Source organism: Fusarium solani, assembly GCF_023522795.1.
Source record: "Fusarium solani strain SB1 chromosome Unknown bctg00000012, whole genome shotgun sequence".
Taxonomy (NCBI): domain Eukaryota; kingdom Fungi; phylum Ascomycota; class Sordariomycetes; order Hypocreales; family Nectriaceae; genus Fusarium; species Fusarium solani.
The window spans coordinates 1921082-1935034 of NW_027072146.1; the positions used below are offsets into that span (position 1 = coordinate 1921082).

Here is a 13953-nt window from a genome sequence, read left to right on the forward strand (position 1 = left end):
GGAGAGCTGTGTCCTAGACTTTGAGTATAAACAAGACTCTAGCTGGGCTGGAGCCTACATTAATTCGAATTGTACATATCTGCATTATATAGGACCTATATCACTGCCTCAAATGGGCTTTACTAGGGCCAGCACTTGGATTACTTGAGGAGTTGTGTAGTAGTCTCGGGTGATGCCTGTCACCGGCAGCTAATCTTGATGAATTTGTTGGAAACAGATAATCCATTACTATTCCCATCGGTACTGACCCTCTTCATAGAGTACCCGATGTCGCCGACTACCGGGGCCGATAGAGGTGCGGCGCTTTGGCATCATGCGCTCCATCAGTCGCTGTCGCTGGATTTCCTCTTCCTCCATCTCCTCCTTTCGAGCCCGCCGGCGAGCCTTCTCTTCACGACGCTCCCGCTCCAAGTCAAGCCGCCGCACAGCTTCGATAAGCTCTGCTTCACGATTGGGGAACTCGACCGAGGGCTGCTTTCCCTCCCCGTCCTTTTCCTTCCCCTTTCCCTCTTCTTTCTGAGATAGCCGGCGAGCCTCCTCTTCGTAGCGCTCCTGCTCAGCTTTGAGTCGCCGTACGGCCTCAACAAGCTCTGCCTCGCGATCAAAAACCCCGGCTGAGGGCTCCATTTCCTTTCCCTCTTCCTTCAGAGCCCGCCGGCGGGCCTCTTCATCGCGGCGTTCCTGCTCAAGGTCATCCCATCGTACGGCTCTGACAGTATCTGCCTCGGGATCGAGGACCTCGACAGGGGGCCGCCGGTAAGAAGGGCGTTGGGGCTCAGGAGGAACCGGTGGACGACCGCTGATCTCAGCATTTGCCTTGTTAATGCGAGCCCGAAGTCGTTCGTCTGCATCTTCCTGTTGCCTCCTATCCCGGCGTCTTTGCCGTCGCTTCTCTCGCTCTTCGTAGTCGTCATTCAAACTACGGGCAGAGCGAGGGACATCGGATGCATGGCGGGGATGGGTCGACTCCTCCTTCAAGCTGCGGGTAGAGCTGGGTACATCGGAGGCGTGCCGGTGACGTCTCGGTCGGGAATCGTCAACAATTTCGATCTCGACGCGAGGGCGAGGTCGCTCGTCAACTATCACTGGGCGAGGACCTATTGTGGCATAGGGCAAGGCGTTGGGCGCAGTGTAGGGAGCGGGCGGGTTGTCGACTATGACAATACGCTCACGGCGAGATCCCACTGGGGAGTTTCCGCGGTTCAAATCTCGCACCTTCTTCCCGTCGACGTAGTTACCTGAGGCACGAGTCTTCCGTCGAGGGTTTTTAGGGCGTGGGATATCATCTTCAACGTCGGCCTCGAAGGCATCATCGGGGTAAGGGTAGGGAGGGAGAGGCGGCGGTTTAAAGGGATAACTTTGAGGAATGGGATACGGGTGGTAGTTACCATCCAAAGGATTACCTTCAGGAATGGGATGCGGGTGGTAGTTAACAGGGCTCATCGATTGACGGGAGGCCATGGGGACACTTGCAGATCCCAAGTCATGCTGGTGAGCCTTGTCGTCACGAGATACACTTGCATCCCAGGCCTGAGGCGCTGAGGCTGCAGATTCTTGGTTGTCAGAAGTCGAATCTGGCCTCGGGGATATTTGGCTGGATGAGGAGCCACCTGGTGCATTTCCAAGGGAAGATGATGGGGATTGGCGTGTTGTGAGTGGGCGGTCCCGGCGGTCCAGATCCAGCACCTTTTTACCATTGATGTAGACACCCGATTCCCGTTTTTTTTTGCGATCGGGGTGATCGTCTTTCTCCTCCAGAGACGTGGAACCCGTCGACGGCGCACCCGGCGGCCGAGTTGTTTGACTAACAGAGTCAGTACCATCATCATTGACTGGATTGTGACCCCTATCACCAATTTGGCCACTTGGGTTGCTGTCAGGGTCGATCGAATGACCATACCGAATGACCAAAGTACAAAAGATGGATAGACCTACGTTTTAGAGACAGTATCTCCTTTGTCTGGGTCATGGTTGAATGCGTAATCCATATCTTCGTTGTGGGAGCGACCGTAGATGAGAAAGTCTCGACTTGTTAGATCCTGATTCTTTGGTCGGGCATCTTGTTTCGGCTGGATGACGGAGTTTGGTAGGAGCAGAAGCCACTCTTCGAAGAGATCGGGAGCGGATTTGAAGAGTGGGATAAGTGCATTCAAATATCTCTGCAAAGAGCGCCAATGCGCGCCAGGTACTCTTCGATATGTGAATGATGCCAACAAAAGAGCGTCATCCAAAGGTGGTGTTTGTTCGGGCTGGGAGGCCTGGAGAATCGCAATGAATTTCACGTAAGCCTCTGGCTTGTCCCGGAAGCGATCCTTGATTGTTATTAGTCGACTGTGCTTGGGCGAAGAGCCGTACGGTAGAGGTAGACCTACCTTGATCTTGTTAATCAAGCTAACAGCAGCGTCGATCTGGCTGGGGTCGTGTTTTTCAATGTTTTCCGGTTCCGCCCCGAAGAAATACGTCACGCCAAGTATAGACTTGCTTTGATCCAAATCGACAGCTTCAGTATTGGCAAGCTCTGGCGCGGCTGTGTTATCAACCTTTTCCTGCCCGGATGTCTCGTCTATAGAAAATGTCGACAAATCGACTTTCTCTAGGTCCGCTGGAATATCCGGTTCTCCAACTAGGTGAGACTGTGCCGTCGGGTTAGGTTTTGGATCCTCATCTTTCTTTGGAAGGATAACCTCAGCATCTTTTCCAATAGTTTCTGTTTGGGCATGAACGGTTTCAGCATTGGCGGGCCCTTGTATGGCCGCCTCGCCAACTTCATCCTGCCCAGACGTCCCGTCCATGGGAGGGTTTGATAAATTGACACCCCCTGGGTCCGCTGGGATCTCTAACTCTGTAGCTAGGGGAGCCTGTGTCGTCGGTTCAATTAGTGATTCAGGTATTTCGTCTTCCTTCGGAATGTCCACCTCGATGTCTTGCCCAGAAGGAGTTGTCTGGGCATGGGAAGGTTCAACATTGACAGGCTGTTGTAGGATCGCATCGTCAACTTCAGCCTGCCCAGATGTGTCGCACATGAGAGGTTTCGACGAAATAGCCACCCCCTGTTCCACTGAAACATCCGAGCTGTCGTCTGTTTCAGCATCAATAACTTCTATTCTTGTCGGTTGCTGTTGCAGCATCGACTGAAGAATTGGGTCATCATCAGGATTCTCGGGCGAATCTCTGAAGACCATGGTATCGAAAAATAGACTGGTAATCCGGGCCTCGCTGTCCCCTAGATCGAGCTCAAAGTAAACATCCCCCAAAAAGTTGACTGAAATACCTTGAGTCAGCTGAGGGGCCCAATGCTCCCAGAAGCTTCCTGCCCCATCTTGAAGCATCTGCTCCTTTTCTTCCTCCATCTCTCTAATGGTACTTCTGCTTCGTGGTCGTGACCCGTCAATGCTGTTGTTTTCATCCCCAGCATCATCTGGGATCTCGTCTTGGTAGCTTGGAAGTGATTTGAGGGCAAGGGATCTCAGGTGCCCGGCGAGGTGATCCTCGAGACGGCCGTCAACATCAGACTCTTCCCTCCCACACAGGGGACATGACGGAAACAGCTTGGTTGTCTTGCGGCTATTCCTGTTTGCCACCACTCGGAGTTGCCTGTCGCTGAGCTTGGTATCGTGCACCTCCCGCATGTGTTTCATGTAGTCCTCGAGGGTAGAGAATGGGCCCATCTCGCGATGAGAAGAGCAGCGCCAAACCTTGCCGTGTTGATGCAAGTGGCCAAGCCATTCATCGCTATGAGTATACAGAACATCAGGCTGGTCACAGTCCTCGAAAAGACAGACGTAGGGATCCAGGTCATTCTTGACGTGATTTCTAGAACGTTGATAAGCATAGTCCTAAAACGGGTAATGGGCACTCACTGCCACTTTCGCTCATCAAAGACTTCGGCGGCTGGTAGAGCATAAAGGCAATACGGGCAGGTGATTTCTCCTATTGCTCGAAGGTCTGACTCTAGTAGCTCCTGAAGACTCGGTTCTGCGCTCTTCCCCGCTGCCTCAACCATTCGTTGACTTTTGAGCTTCTCATACCTCCGCTTGGCAGCGAAGCCAGGCGCGGGTGGATAAGTCAGGACCTGGTGTTTCCCCGACGCGATTGTCCTGCTTGCTGAGACGACTGATGGACTTGAGGAGACCATTTTGAACTTCTCTGGAGCCAAGGTAGTGGCGCTTTTGACTTGTGAAGGTGCCACTTTGGCTGTCGGTCTGTTTACAGCGGTCTTTTCGTCTTTTTCCTTCGGCGTGGCTTGCAATGAAGACACTGCTGCTGGCTGAGCATCAGGTAATGTGACAGAAGCTTGGGAAATCGTATTTTCGGAGCGGATTGAAGTGTTGCCTTGGCGATGCCTCCGGTACAAGATTCTTTTCCGTCTGAGAAGCATTGCTCGAGCGAGCCTCTGCCGGATGGTTTCACTGATGCCGGGAAACCAATCGCCGATGTGATGTTCAAAATGGCTCAGAAGTAGTGGCTCGACGTTTTCGCCCTCCTCGTCTTTGATTTGGAAGTTACTTGCTTTGAGCACCTGAGTATCTTTGCTGGCTCGACGGATTGTGTTGGAGATCTTGTTGAGACGAGTAATCTCAGCAGCGATATCAAGAAAGGATTGCCCCAACCGATCGTTTGCTGTGGTGGAGACATCTGTCGTTGATGATTCTGCCAGTTGGGCAAGGGCTTTCGAGCCTATCCTTGTTAGCTGCATTTACACGAGTGTAGACTCCAATGGGAAACCTACAGGTCCGAACACGGTAGTTGAGGGATTCCAGCAAACCAGTCACGACACTCTGGACTTCAGAGGCGTATCGCAGGCGATGATCCATGGAGGCTGACCCCGGAGCGAATACGCCGATACTAGTAGCCCAGCTGGAGAATCTGGCAAGTTGGTCTTCCACCATCGAGACCTCCCGCGGATGGACTGAAGATGCGCTGATAAGGCATTGCTGGAAAGATTCTAGGCAGTGGTTGGCTGAGGCGGCCACAGTTGGGCCTTTCAGCTCCGGGCTGGGGCCTGAGTCCTCCATGATGACCAGTCTGCCGGATCAAGGGCCGAAGATAGGACCTAGGGCGTGCTTCGAGGAGCCAGGCCCGCAGTGCAGCTTGGATGAAGTCTTGGGGATGCGGGTCGTGCCGCAGTAAGCGCGCGCCAGCCCAGCAGCAGGTGCCTTGATTGTTGTCTCCAATGCGGGGCTACAAGGCACCGAGGTCAGAAGTGATTGGTAATTTGGACGACGCGACACTAACAAACGATAACTAGTCCCGCTAAAAGCTACTACAAAGCGGTCGCTACAATAACGTAAATATCATGGCTCAAGGTTTAAATAGTCTAACAACGACCATAGTTTCAATGATAATCCTCAAATTGATTCAAAATACTGCCTTTTATGACCGAATTCTGATTGTTCCTCTCTACCTGTTACTGCTTGGTATTATCATCTTCCCAGGTTTCAGCTTACCAATGCCCCACCTCGACTCAGCCGCACCTGATACACTCTCCTCTCAAGCTCACCAAGATGCGCGTGCGCGATACTCTCGGTGGTACTCAAGTCCTCGAGCCAGCTCCGGCGTGGCCATCGGAGCTTCTCAAAGGCGTGAAGTTGAGCGTTGACGCGATGGCCATATCCTCCGAACCCAAAGATGGCGCTGGCAACGAAACCCTCCTACTTGACACAGTGGGAACCGTCCTGCAGATGGCGAAAATAGCTCGGATGAACGAGACCAACGAAGAAGTCAGAGTCTTCTACAGCCACCTGAGCTGGAACTGCTTCAGACTTCAAGAACACTTGACACGTGCGCGGCAGGCAATGTCTCGTCTCAATGGAGAACTGGTCGGTCAGGCTCTGAGCCACCTTGGGTCCCTTGTCCCCGAGAGCGGTCTTCACGAACTCCCTTCATACCCTGTTTCGCCAGAGCTCCGTCTCAAGATGCTCTACCTGCACTGGGATGAGGCAAGAAGGCGACATGACCAGACAGAACTCGACTTCATCCATCGGTGGTTGAGACCGGGGCTTTCCGAAGAGCAGAGACACGAGGTGGACAAGGCGTTGGAAACTTGTGCGGACGAGCTCGACAAACAACAGCCAGAACAGCCCTCACTAAAGTCCGTCCGCAAATATGCCTCTCCTGAAATTACTGAACCACCATACGCCGTTTGCAAGGCGGCCAAATCGATTTACGACGCATTGGTTAACTGCAAGGGGTGCTCGTGCCCTGATCCGCATGACTTCAAGGCCAAGCTCGAGCTGGGAACATACCGAAGCCCTGCGAAGAAGCAGGTAGTCAAGCCTGCTCGGAGACGGGTTCGAAGAGGCCCGCGGCGAGGATGATGCGAGTGGGGGCATTGAACTAGACATGTTTCTCTCCATGGAGCGAGATTGGCACGAATTTCGCGTCCAGACTGTCAAGGAGAGAGCCGTTCGGTTTGACCCCCCCAGTTAACGAGGCTCCATGTCGTAGGGGTAAAATCGTCGAACAGTATGCAAAGGTGGAGAGGCTATGCAGGCCAATTATCAAAACGAAAACAAGAGCACTGCAACGACTCGTCCTGAGGCTAAACAGTGGCGAGCTTTTCGAGATTGGCTTTGAGAAGAGCAACTTCCAAATCGATCACAACGCTGAGCCGATCTCTCTGTCTCAATGCTTCGAGGACCGACAGGACTTCTTCACGGAGAAGACGAAGAGAATCCTCTCCCTCATCATCGGTTACACGGTTCTTCATCTTCACGGTACTTCATGGCTCCAGCCTGGATGGGGGTCATCCAATATCAAGTTCTTCCAGACAACATCCTGCAAGACGCCCTTGCGACCTTTTATCGAAGCACAACTGCCCAAGGCTGGTCAAGACACTCCAGCTCACGGCTTTCAATCCATCGGAGACGATGTAGAGGACGATGATGACGAGCTAGACTCAGGGCATCGCTGTCCGGAAGTGGTGGCCCTCGCAGTTGTCTTGATGGAGGTGTATTTCGCCAAACCCTTCAAAAGATTAGCTGCCATGCACGATATCCAACTGATCGAGACGAAGAGCGGTCGCATAACCCTCATGGATGTGGATCAGGTGTTTGAGGGAGATGAGGAAAACGAAGAAGGATGGCGATCCCAGATCCCCGAAGACTCACCTCTTCTTGAAGCCATCGATAACTGTCTAGATGCAGAACTTTGGGAGGATGAGGACGGGCAGCCTCTTGACAGCGCAACACTGAGGTCACGCATGTATCAAAAGGTTGTCCGACCCCTCGAGCTTGATCTAACAAACGGCTTCCGCAACATTCAGTTGGATGAGGTCGATCAATACGCCAGGAATCTCGACTTTGGAAAATGGGGTCAGCCCATGTCTAGCCAAGAGTTAGACGGCCGGGCTGGTTTGTTGACTCCCAGGGAGGTCTTGCCTATTCGCTCTCCTTCACCTGGGCCATTCGCCCTGCTTTCTCCAGGCCAGTTTGCAATTGGAGCTGATGGGTGGAAATATATGCATCACGCTTCACGCCTGCACTCTTTGGCCTCGATTTCGACATCAGATATGGACTCAGTTTCGAATTCTGATTTTGACTACAAGGCGTTTCAGTTCTTTGATGATCAAGTTGGCGATGGGGAGCATTCTGCGATAGAGTGAGTACCCCAACATACAAGACTACAGATGCCTTCGGCCGCGGATGTATTATATATGCTATACAGCTGCTGACATTAGCCCTCGCAGGACCGATAAGTACATAAGATGGAGATCTGAATACGGGCAGGTCTACAAGAAGTTCGTTGGCAACTACCTTCAGGACCCTCCATCACAGCCGGTCAAGATCGCGGTTCTCGACACTGGCATTGACAGAGACCATTTCGTCTTTGAAGCTCGCGAGGAGAACCTCAAAGGCAAGTTACAAGAACTGTTACAACGAATCTCAGAAGAACGTGCCAGATACACATGGACATGGAACCTTTACCGCGAACCTTATTCTGGACTATGCTCCAGATGCCAGTCTCTATGTTATTAAGATCGCCGACAAGGAGAATACGAGACCGGATGCGAAGATCGTTGCCAACGTAAGTAGCAAAAAGGCCCCTCTCTACTTTGTCACAATACTTATCATGATGCACACAGGCTATCAATCATGCTATAGATAAGTGGGATGTTGATATCATCTCCATGTCGTTTGGGTGGCCGTCATCCGACTTTGATGGCTACGATGCTCTTCAAGCCGCAATCGACAAGGCAATATCTAGGAAAGTACTCATGTTTGCTGCCGCCGCCAACTCGGGTGGCCGGCTAGGCCGGGCATACCCTGCCAGCAGCTCACAAGTCATCTGCGTGCACTCGACCAATACAAACGGGAGTGCGTCTAACTTTAGCCCGACGGCCGAGCCCAACGCCATCAACATTACGACGGTGAGTGAGTCGGTTCAGTCGGCGTGGCCCATGCTGCTCTGCCAGAACAATAACGCAGACTACTTGATATCCCGGTCCGGCACATCGTACGCGACTCCCATTGTTGCGGGCATGGCGGCGTTTCTACTGCAGTATGCGCGTCTACATCTTTCTGAGGGTGAGGCACTGGCGCTAAAGCGGAGGGAGAAGATGGAGGCCCTGCTAAGGAGGTGCGCTGTACGGGGGCCAAGTTACCAGCCCAGGGATGGATACTTCTTTGTTCATCTAAGTTTGGATAAGCATAATCTGTTTGGAGGGGAGTTGGATTGGGTTAGTTATGAGATTTCAAGGGCATTAAAGACATAGCGAGCATATTTAGAAATACAATGCGATATAACTTGACGTAATCAACTATCGTCACCTTAGACCCTCGCTCAAGTTGCGAAAGACCAGCTGTAGGTGGTTTACTACCTGCTACCAGTCGTCGTCAGACACTCCCTCCTTTGGAATAGCACAGCAAACTACTTCCTCATCATCCATTAGCTCCTCCGCATCAAACCCTTCAGCCCGCGCATCCCCCTCTTCCACCCCCAACACAGATAGCTCTGGGTCTTTCGGCTTCGTATATTCCCTTTCGAGCATGGCTCCCTTGCGGTAATCTTCTTCGCTCACGACCTCGCCTACCCGAACCTTGCTCACGCGGAACGCAAAGACAAAGTCGCTGCTGCCCTCCCATTTCGTACTTATCTTGTTGCCTACCTCACCCTCCACTCCAGGACCACCGCCGACGGGGACAGCTCCACCGGTCCATATGGTAGCGTCTACTTCCACGCCAACAGTGCCGCCCACGGAGCGAGACTTGATCGTGTTGGCTTGAGCGCCTGTGACGACTTTGAGACCCGTTATGATGTAGACGGGCTTGCGGTACTTTGAGCGCTCCAGAAATTCACGAACATTCTTGCCTTCGACGCATGTCTGGACATATGATGGAGTTGGGATGAACTGCGTAGTCTCGAGTGTATCAAAGACAAACGTCTCCTCGTCACTAACGTTGTAAGCATGAATGTGTTGACAAAGGTGTGGCTACCCACCTCCTGTCTATCTCAGCGCCAATATCGATGCCGAACCCGAGAATGCTGAGGAACTTGGTCAAGATGGAGAACCTGCCGCGCCGCAGCTTCTCCTTGGTGTACTGGACGCTCTTCTTCTCCGTCCTAAAGACGTCCGACTCCTCGGGCGGCGGAGAACAGAAGAGGGGTCGATGGGGGTTCTTGACCGACGTGATGACATTGCCCAGCTTGATTGGACCCCCTGGCGGGTAATCCCAGGTGGGTGCGTAGAAGAAGAAGAAGTCTCGGTTGGCCATGGTGTTTGTCGCCTCTTTTGTTAGTGTTTTTGTACCGTGAATATGCCTTTTTGCTTGATGGTGTTCCACTGCCTGTAATGTGAGGCTTGTGCAACTAGGCATGCACATGCACCAAGTGGGATGGCAGCGCTTACTTATGAGTGAGAAAAACGCGCAAGGCCGCATTTCGAACCGCCGTATGCTCTGAAGCGTCCAATCACATCGCGTCTTGTTCATGGTTGCCTGCTTATCCGGTCGCCTTATTAGGCTTGCAAATAGGCGGCTCGGATAGTAAAATAGGAAGCCCACCCTAGACGTCCTCGACCTAGGCTTGGTGTCGCACAGCCTGAACCCAGTGACCACTCATGTTCTTTCTCTACCATTTACTTAAACAATTGTTTTTTATGACGTAGTATATCCGTTAGACAACACCTGACCCCGCTCAGCCCAAGAATTTGGGCCGTCCTGCAGATTCCTACTGTACCTTGGGTCCAACCTTTTTCTTGAAGCATTTTAAGAGAACAGCCCTGGCGCTCACATCGAAAGGGATATTCCAGACTAAAGAGGCCCACTAGGCACTAGCTCATCTAGTCTATCATAGTATGTACCCAAGTAACCTACATCTAAGGCTGTTGTCCTTGGCCATCAGATTTCCCATGCTGACATTTTCATCCCACCAGATCCAGTGGCTTCTCCAAGACATGGCCCAGGAAACGCCCAACCCGCTGCCGTTTTCCGAAACCACCCACACTACGCTTGCCGCTGCCATCGAGGCACGCCAACTCCTAGCCGATCAGTTACTTCCAGAGCTCGCGAGGCCAATCACCTCACTTTCGTATAATCCCTGGATCGCAAAACGCAGGGATGATAAGCAGGAGTACGAGGCGGAACCCCAGGTATGGGGATTCATTCACGACTACAGCGTAGCAGCTGTTTATCTCTTCACTGAACCCATCCCCACTGGGTTGAAGATGGTCACTCCAAAGCGCATCATCTTTCAGACCAGAGCAGCGGACCAAGGATGGGCAACTTTTGGCGGAGAAGGCACCTTTGAAAACAGTCACACATGGTTCGAGTCCAGCATTCTGCATCCCTCTGATACTCACCACGACGGGGCACATGTTGCTCTTGAAGGCATTCTTCAATCTACGTGGTGGGGTGCCCCCGGTGCAAGGGATGGTTTAAAGGAGCATGGGTGGGATTTTGTTGAGGGGGAGGATGGACAACTCACGTGGACAGTCTGCAACAACCTAACGGCAAGCAGTGAATTCCGCAACTACAGGGTCGAGTGGGAGAAGGGTGTTGTGCTAGATGTTGATGATGAGGATGCGGTTGGTACTGGGGAGGGGTTTCTCGAGCTGCTGGGACCCGGGTGTATCGTTGTGCTTTGGGCGAGAGCTGAGGTAGGCTTCCAGGTATCTCTCGGTGTGCATGTTTACTGACCTAGTTCACAGCAAGCTCACTGGGTTAACAAAGTTGAGGCGGCGACGATTGAGATTGAGTATGATTTCTTGTAGAGGCGTATGTTGGCGGCCTGGTTGACCGCTTCTGCGGAACCCGTTATGAGGACCTTTATCGAGCGCGTCTATTATCAAGGCTTCAATTTCTTTTTGTTCTTTTTTCAACAAGAAAAAGAAATTCAAGCATTAGGGCAGTGACAAGGAACATACTTTCCAACATCTTCCAAGTATCAAACTCAGTTCTGTATCACGCCGCGGAGCCCCCTCAAATGATAGGTGCAGGGTGCAGGCAGCCAAACTCAACCTTGATAGAAGGGTTGCCCAGCAGTTGGGTTATAAATGAGGCCTGTATCTCCAGTTTTTTGGCGGCAGGAGTTTTCCTCGCAAATATTCACCACTTCTTTCAGAGCCAGCATTCAACCACCCGTCACCATGAGATCAGTCACTCCCTCTCAGTTGGACAGCATAGTCGAGCGGAAGGAGATTTGTATCCTGAGCACGACGTGGCTCACAATCCAGTTTGTCAGCTCCCTTGTAACCGCTCACCTGGAAGCATTGCCACGAAGCAAGGCAACAAGCGACTGCCTCTTGAGTTGTGGAGAGAGATTATCGCCTGGGCGGAGATGGATCTGAAAAGCGGCAACTACTGTCTCGTCCAGGTTCAATGCCTGGAAGAGCACGGGGCCAAGCGTATCCTGTCTTGCGCCAAGATTACAGAATGGACTCAATGTGGCCTCCTGAAGACGAAGGATGCGGCTGATCAGTACCGCGAATATCTCCATTGTCCTGGTGAAGGAGATGACCCAATACGTCCCTTTGTTTTACCAGACACAAGCAATTCGTATTCTCTGATTAAGATCAAAGAATCATTGCTGGGCCCGGGGAACGAGATTCTATTCAGCGACCTCGACGTTTATGATGTTCTATCCTGGATTGAAGATGGCAACTGTTACCTCTGTGAGGACGAGCGATGGATGAACATTCATGAAGACGAGGGAGGTTATAGGTTCTTTGGTTATACTCTCCCTCCCCCAATAGATAGTTGGCAGAGGAATGCTGATCCGAGCATGGGATGCCCGCTCTGTATAGGGCTTGGGTCACGTCCACGTTACTACGGGCCCCAGACCCCTCAAATCGATGAGGATGATGAAGAGCTCGAGAGGGTAGAGACATACGACCAACGAGTCAAGGAACGATTTGAGGAGCTGGGTTATGACTGGGTACCTTCATATTTCCAGGATTTGGACTAAAATAGCCCATAATGGCCCATCCAGATCAATGTGATTTGCAATAAGTCTTTGTCAAGACCGCAAATTTGTCCATCTTCAGCTTCCCTCCCAAGTTTGTGTAACAGCACCCCAGTACCTCGCCTCGTCGTGTCTGGCGTGGGCCACATGAGGCGAACCGTCAAACTTCTCCCGCCTAACCTGAAAGCCCAGTTTTTCTGCTTCAGCTGCATGCGACTCGATCGCCTTGTAGTCAACCATAGTATCTCTCTCGCTGTAGATGTAGGTCCGACGTATCTCGTGTGGATTCCTATTCTCCTTGTCGTTGTGCGTCTTGCGCCAGACGGTGATCCAGTCCTTGGTCAATCCGACCGCGATTGCTGATATCCAAACGACGCCGACGAGGTAGATGAAAGGCGTCGCGACGAGGCGCTGCACGCTGGAGAGGCCGACTTGGAAAAAGGCAACCAGGCCGCCCACTGACGTCTCGCCGGGGCATGAATCACAGATGGTGACATGCGGGGGAAGATGAGGATCTTCATTCTCGCCAGCCGATGCAGCATACGCGTCGTAGAGGTTTGAGATGCTGGAAGAACCACCGTTGGAGAGCATGTGGATAAGAAGGCTCGGATTTGGTGCGGAGGAGGACGTGTCGGCGGGCAGGCACGCTTTGACGGCGGGGACCATGGGTTCAATAGCCTTTCTGAGAAGCGGAGGGTTGAAGAGAATCTTGCTCGTACTCTTGACGAGGAGGATAGGAGAGCTTGGGTACAGAGTCTTGTACTTGTCGATGTATTTGGCGATGTGGCCATCCAATGCATTGGTCCAGCTTGCAACGATGATGAGCTTTGGGTGAGCGGGATCCCCGGAACCGGTCGACGACGACGAACGATGAAGGAAGAGCTCTGGCGACAGCTTCTCCATAGAGGAGAGAGGGTTTTCCTTTGCTGGCTTGGTATTTGAGGCCATCTCGATTGATTAGAGTCGTTAGGGCGTGGTTGTTGTGTCTAGGTTCGCTGCTTCCAGCCGTCAGCAAGTGGCATGGTATATATACCTGCCGACGCCCGTAACCTGGGTATAGTGCTTACGCCATCAGCCAGGATGAGGCACACCTCGTAAGATCTTTTCCAAAATTGATGGGGAGGATTTCTATCGGCCAGTAGAAATTGCTCTTGAACAGCGGCGTGGTGGAAGATGTAGGACTGGATAGGCATACATCCGAGCCGACAAATGGATGGGCTTCTCGCCGTGGCAGTTGCTGACAAGACCGTAACAAGGATTGTGGCTTGGCTTGCCAAGTAACACCATAACGTTAAGCAACCATCTAACCGACAGGCTGCTGGGGTATTTCTCTTGGCCAATAGACAGTTCCTAGGTTTGGCGGGCGTCTTAAGAGCGGTGATAATTCCCTCGATGTTGGCGATGTTGGCGATACCAAGTCAACCCTGTGAACTCCCTCGGAAGTTACCAGAGCAAAAGAGCCTTAGAATACTACGTGAGGAGGTAGAAGATCATGACAGAAGTAATGAAATGGTTTTTTTTTTTTCTTTTTTTTTAAAAAAAAACAAACAAACA

The 13953-nt window shown here is 52.1% G+C and overlaps 5 protein-coding genes across 5 annotated transcripts; 2 read left to right on the forward strand and 3 right to left on the reverse strand.

The window, feature by feature from the left end:
- Positions 1-228: 228 nt before the first annotated feature.
- Positions 229-5015, reverse strand: MRS44_016660 (uncharacterized protein; the record flags this gene model as incomplete). The annotated part of the gene is made up of 4 exons (XM_065618119.1): positions 229-1873; positions 1936-3813; positions 3861-4677; positions 4730-5015. The coding sequence occupies 4 exons, from the start codon at positions 5013-5015 to the stop codon at positions 229-231; spliced, it is 4626 nt and encodes a 1541-aa protein (XP_065474191.1).
- A 489-nt stretch (positions 5016-5504) lies between these two features.
- On the forward strand, positions 5505-8806 carry MRS44_016661 (uncharacterized protein; the record flags this gene model as incomplete). Its single annotated transcript, XM_065618120.1, has 6 exons — positions 5505-6266; positions 6467-7599; positions 7688-7893; positions 7955-8025; positions 8084-8584; positions 8774-8806. The coding sequence occupies 6 exons, from the start codon at positions 5505-5507 to the stop codon at positions 8804-8806; spliced, it is 2706 nt and encodes a 901-aa protein (XP_065474192.1).
- A 15-nt stretch (positions 8807-8821) lies between these two features.
- Positions 8822-9713, reverse strand: MRS44_016662 (uncharacterized protein; the record flags this gene model as incomplete). Its single annotated transcript, XM_046278669.2, has 2 exons — positions 8822-9392; positions 9439-9713. 2 exons carry the CDS (start codon positions 9711-9713, stop codon positions 8822-8824), a joined length of 846 nt encoding a protein of 281 aa, XP_046130754.2.
- Positions 9714-10393: 680 nt separating this feature from the next.
- On the forward strand, positions 10394-12402 carry MRS44_016663 (uncharacterized protein; the record flags this gene model as incomplete). Its single annotated transcript, XM_046284152.2, has 3 exons — positions 10394-11095; positions 11147-11193; positions 11511-12402. 3 exons carry the CDS (start codon positions 10394-10396, stop codon positions 12400-12402), a joined length of 1641 nt encoding a protein of 546 aa, XP_046130753.2.
- A 75-nt stretch (positions 12403-12477) lies between these two features.
- On the reverse strand, positions 12478-13347 carry MRS44_016664 (uncharacterized protein; the record flags this gene model as incomplete). The annotated part of the gene is made up of 1 exon (XM_046276668.2): positions 12478-13347. One exon carries the CDS (start codon positions 13345-13347, stop codon positions 12478-12480), a length of 870 nt encoding a protein of 289 aa, XP_046130751.2.
- Positions 13348-13953: the final 606 nt, after the last annotated feature.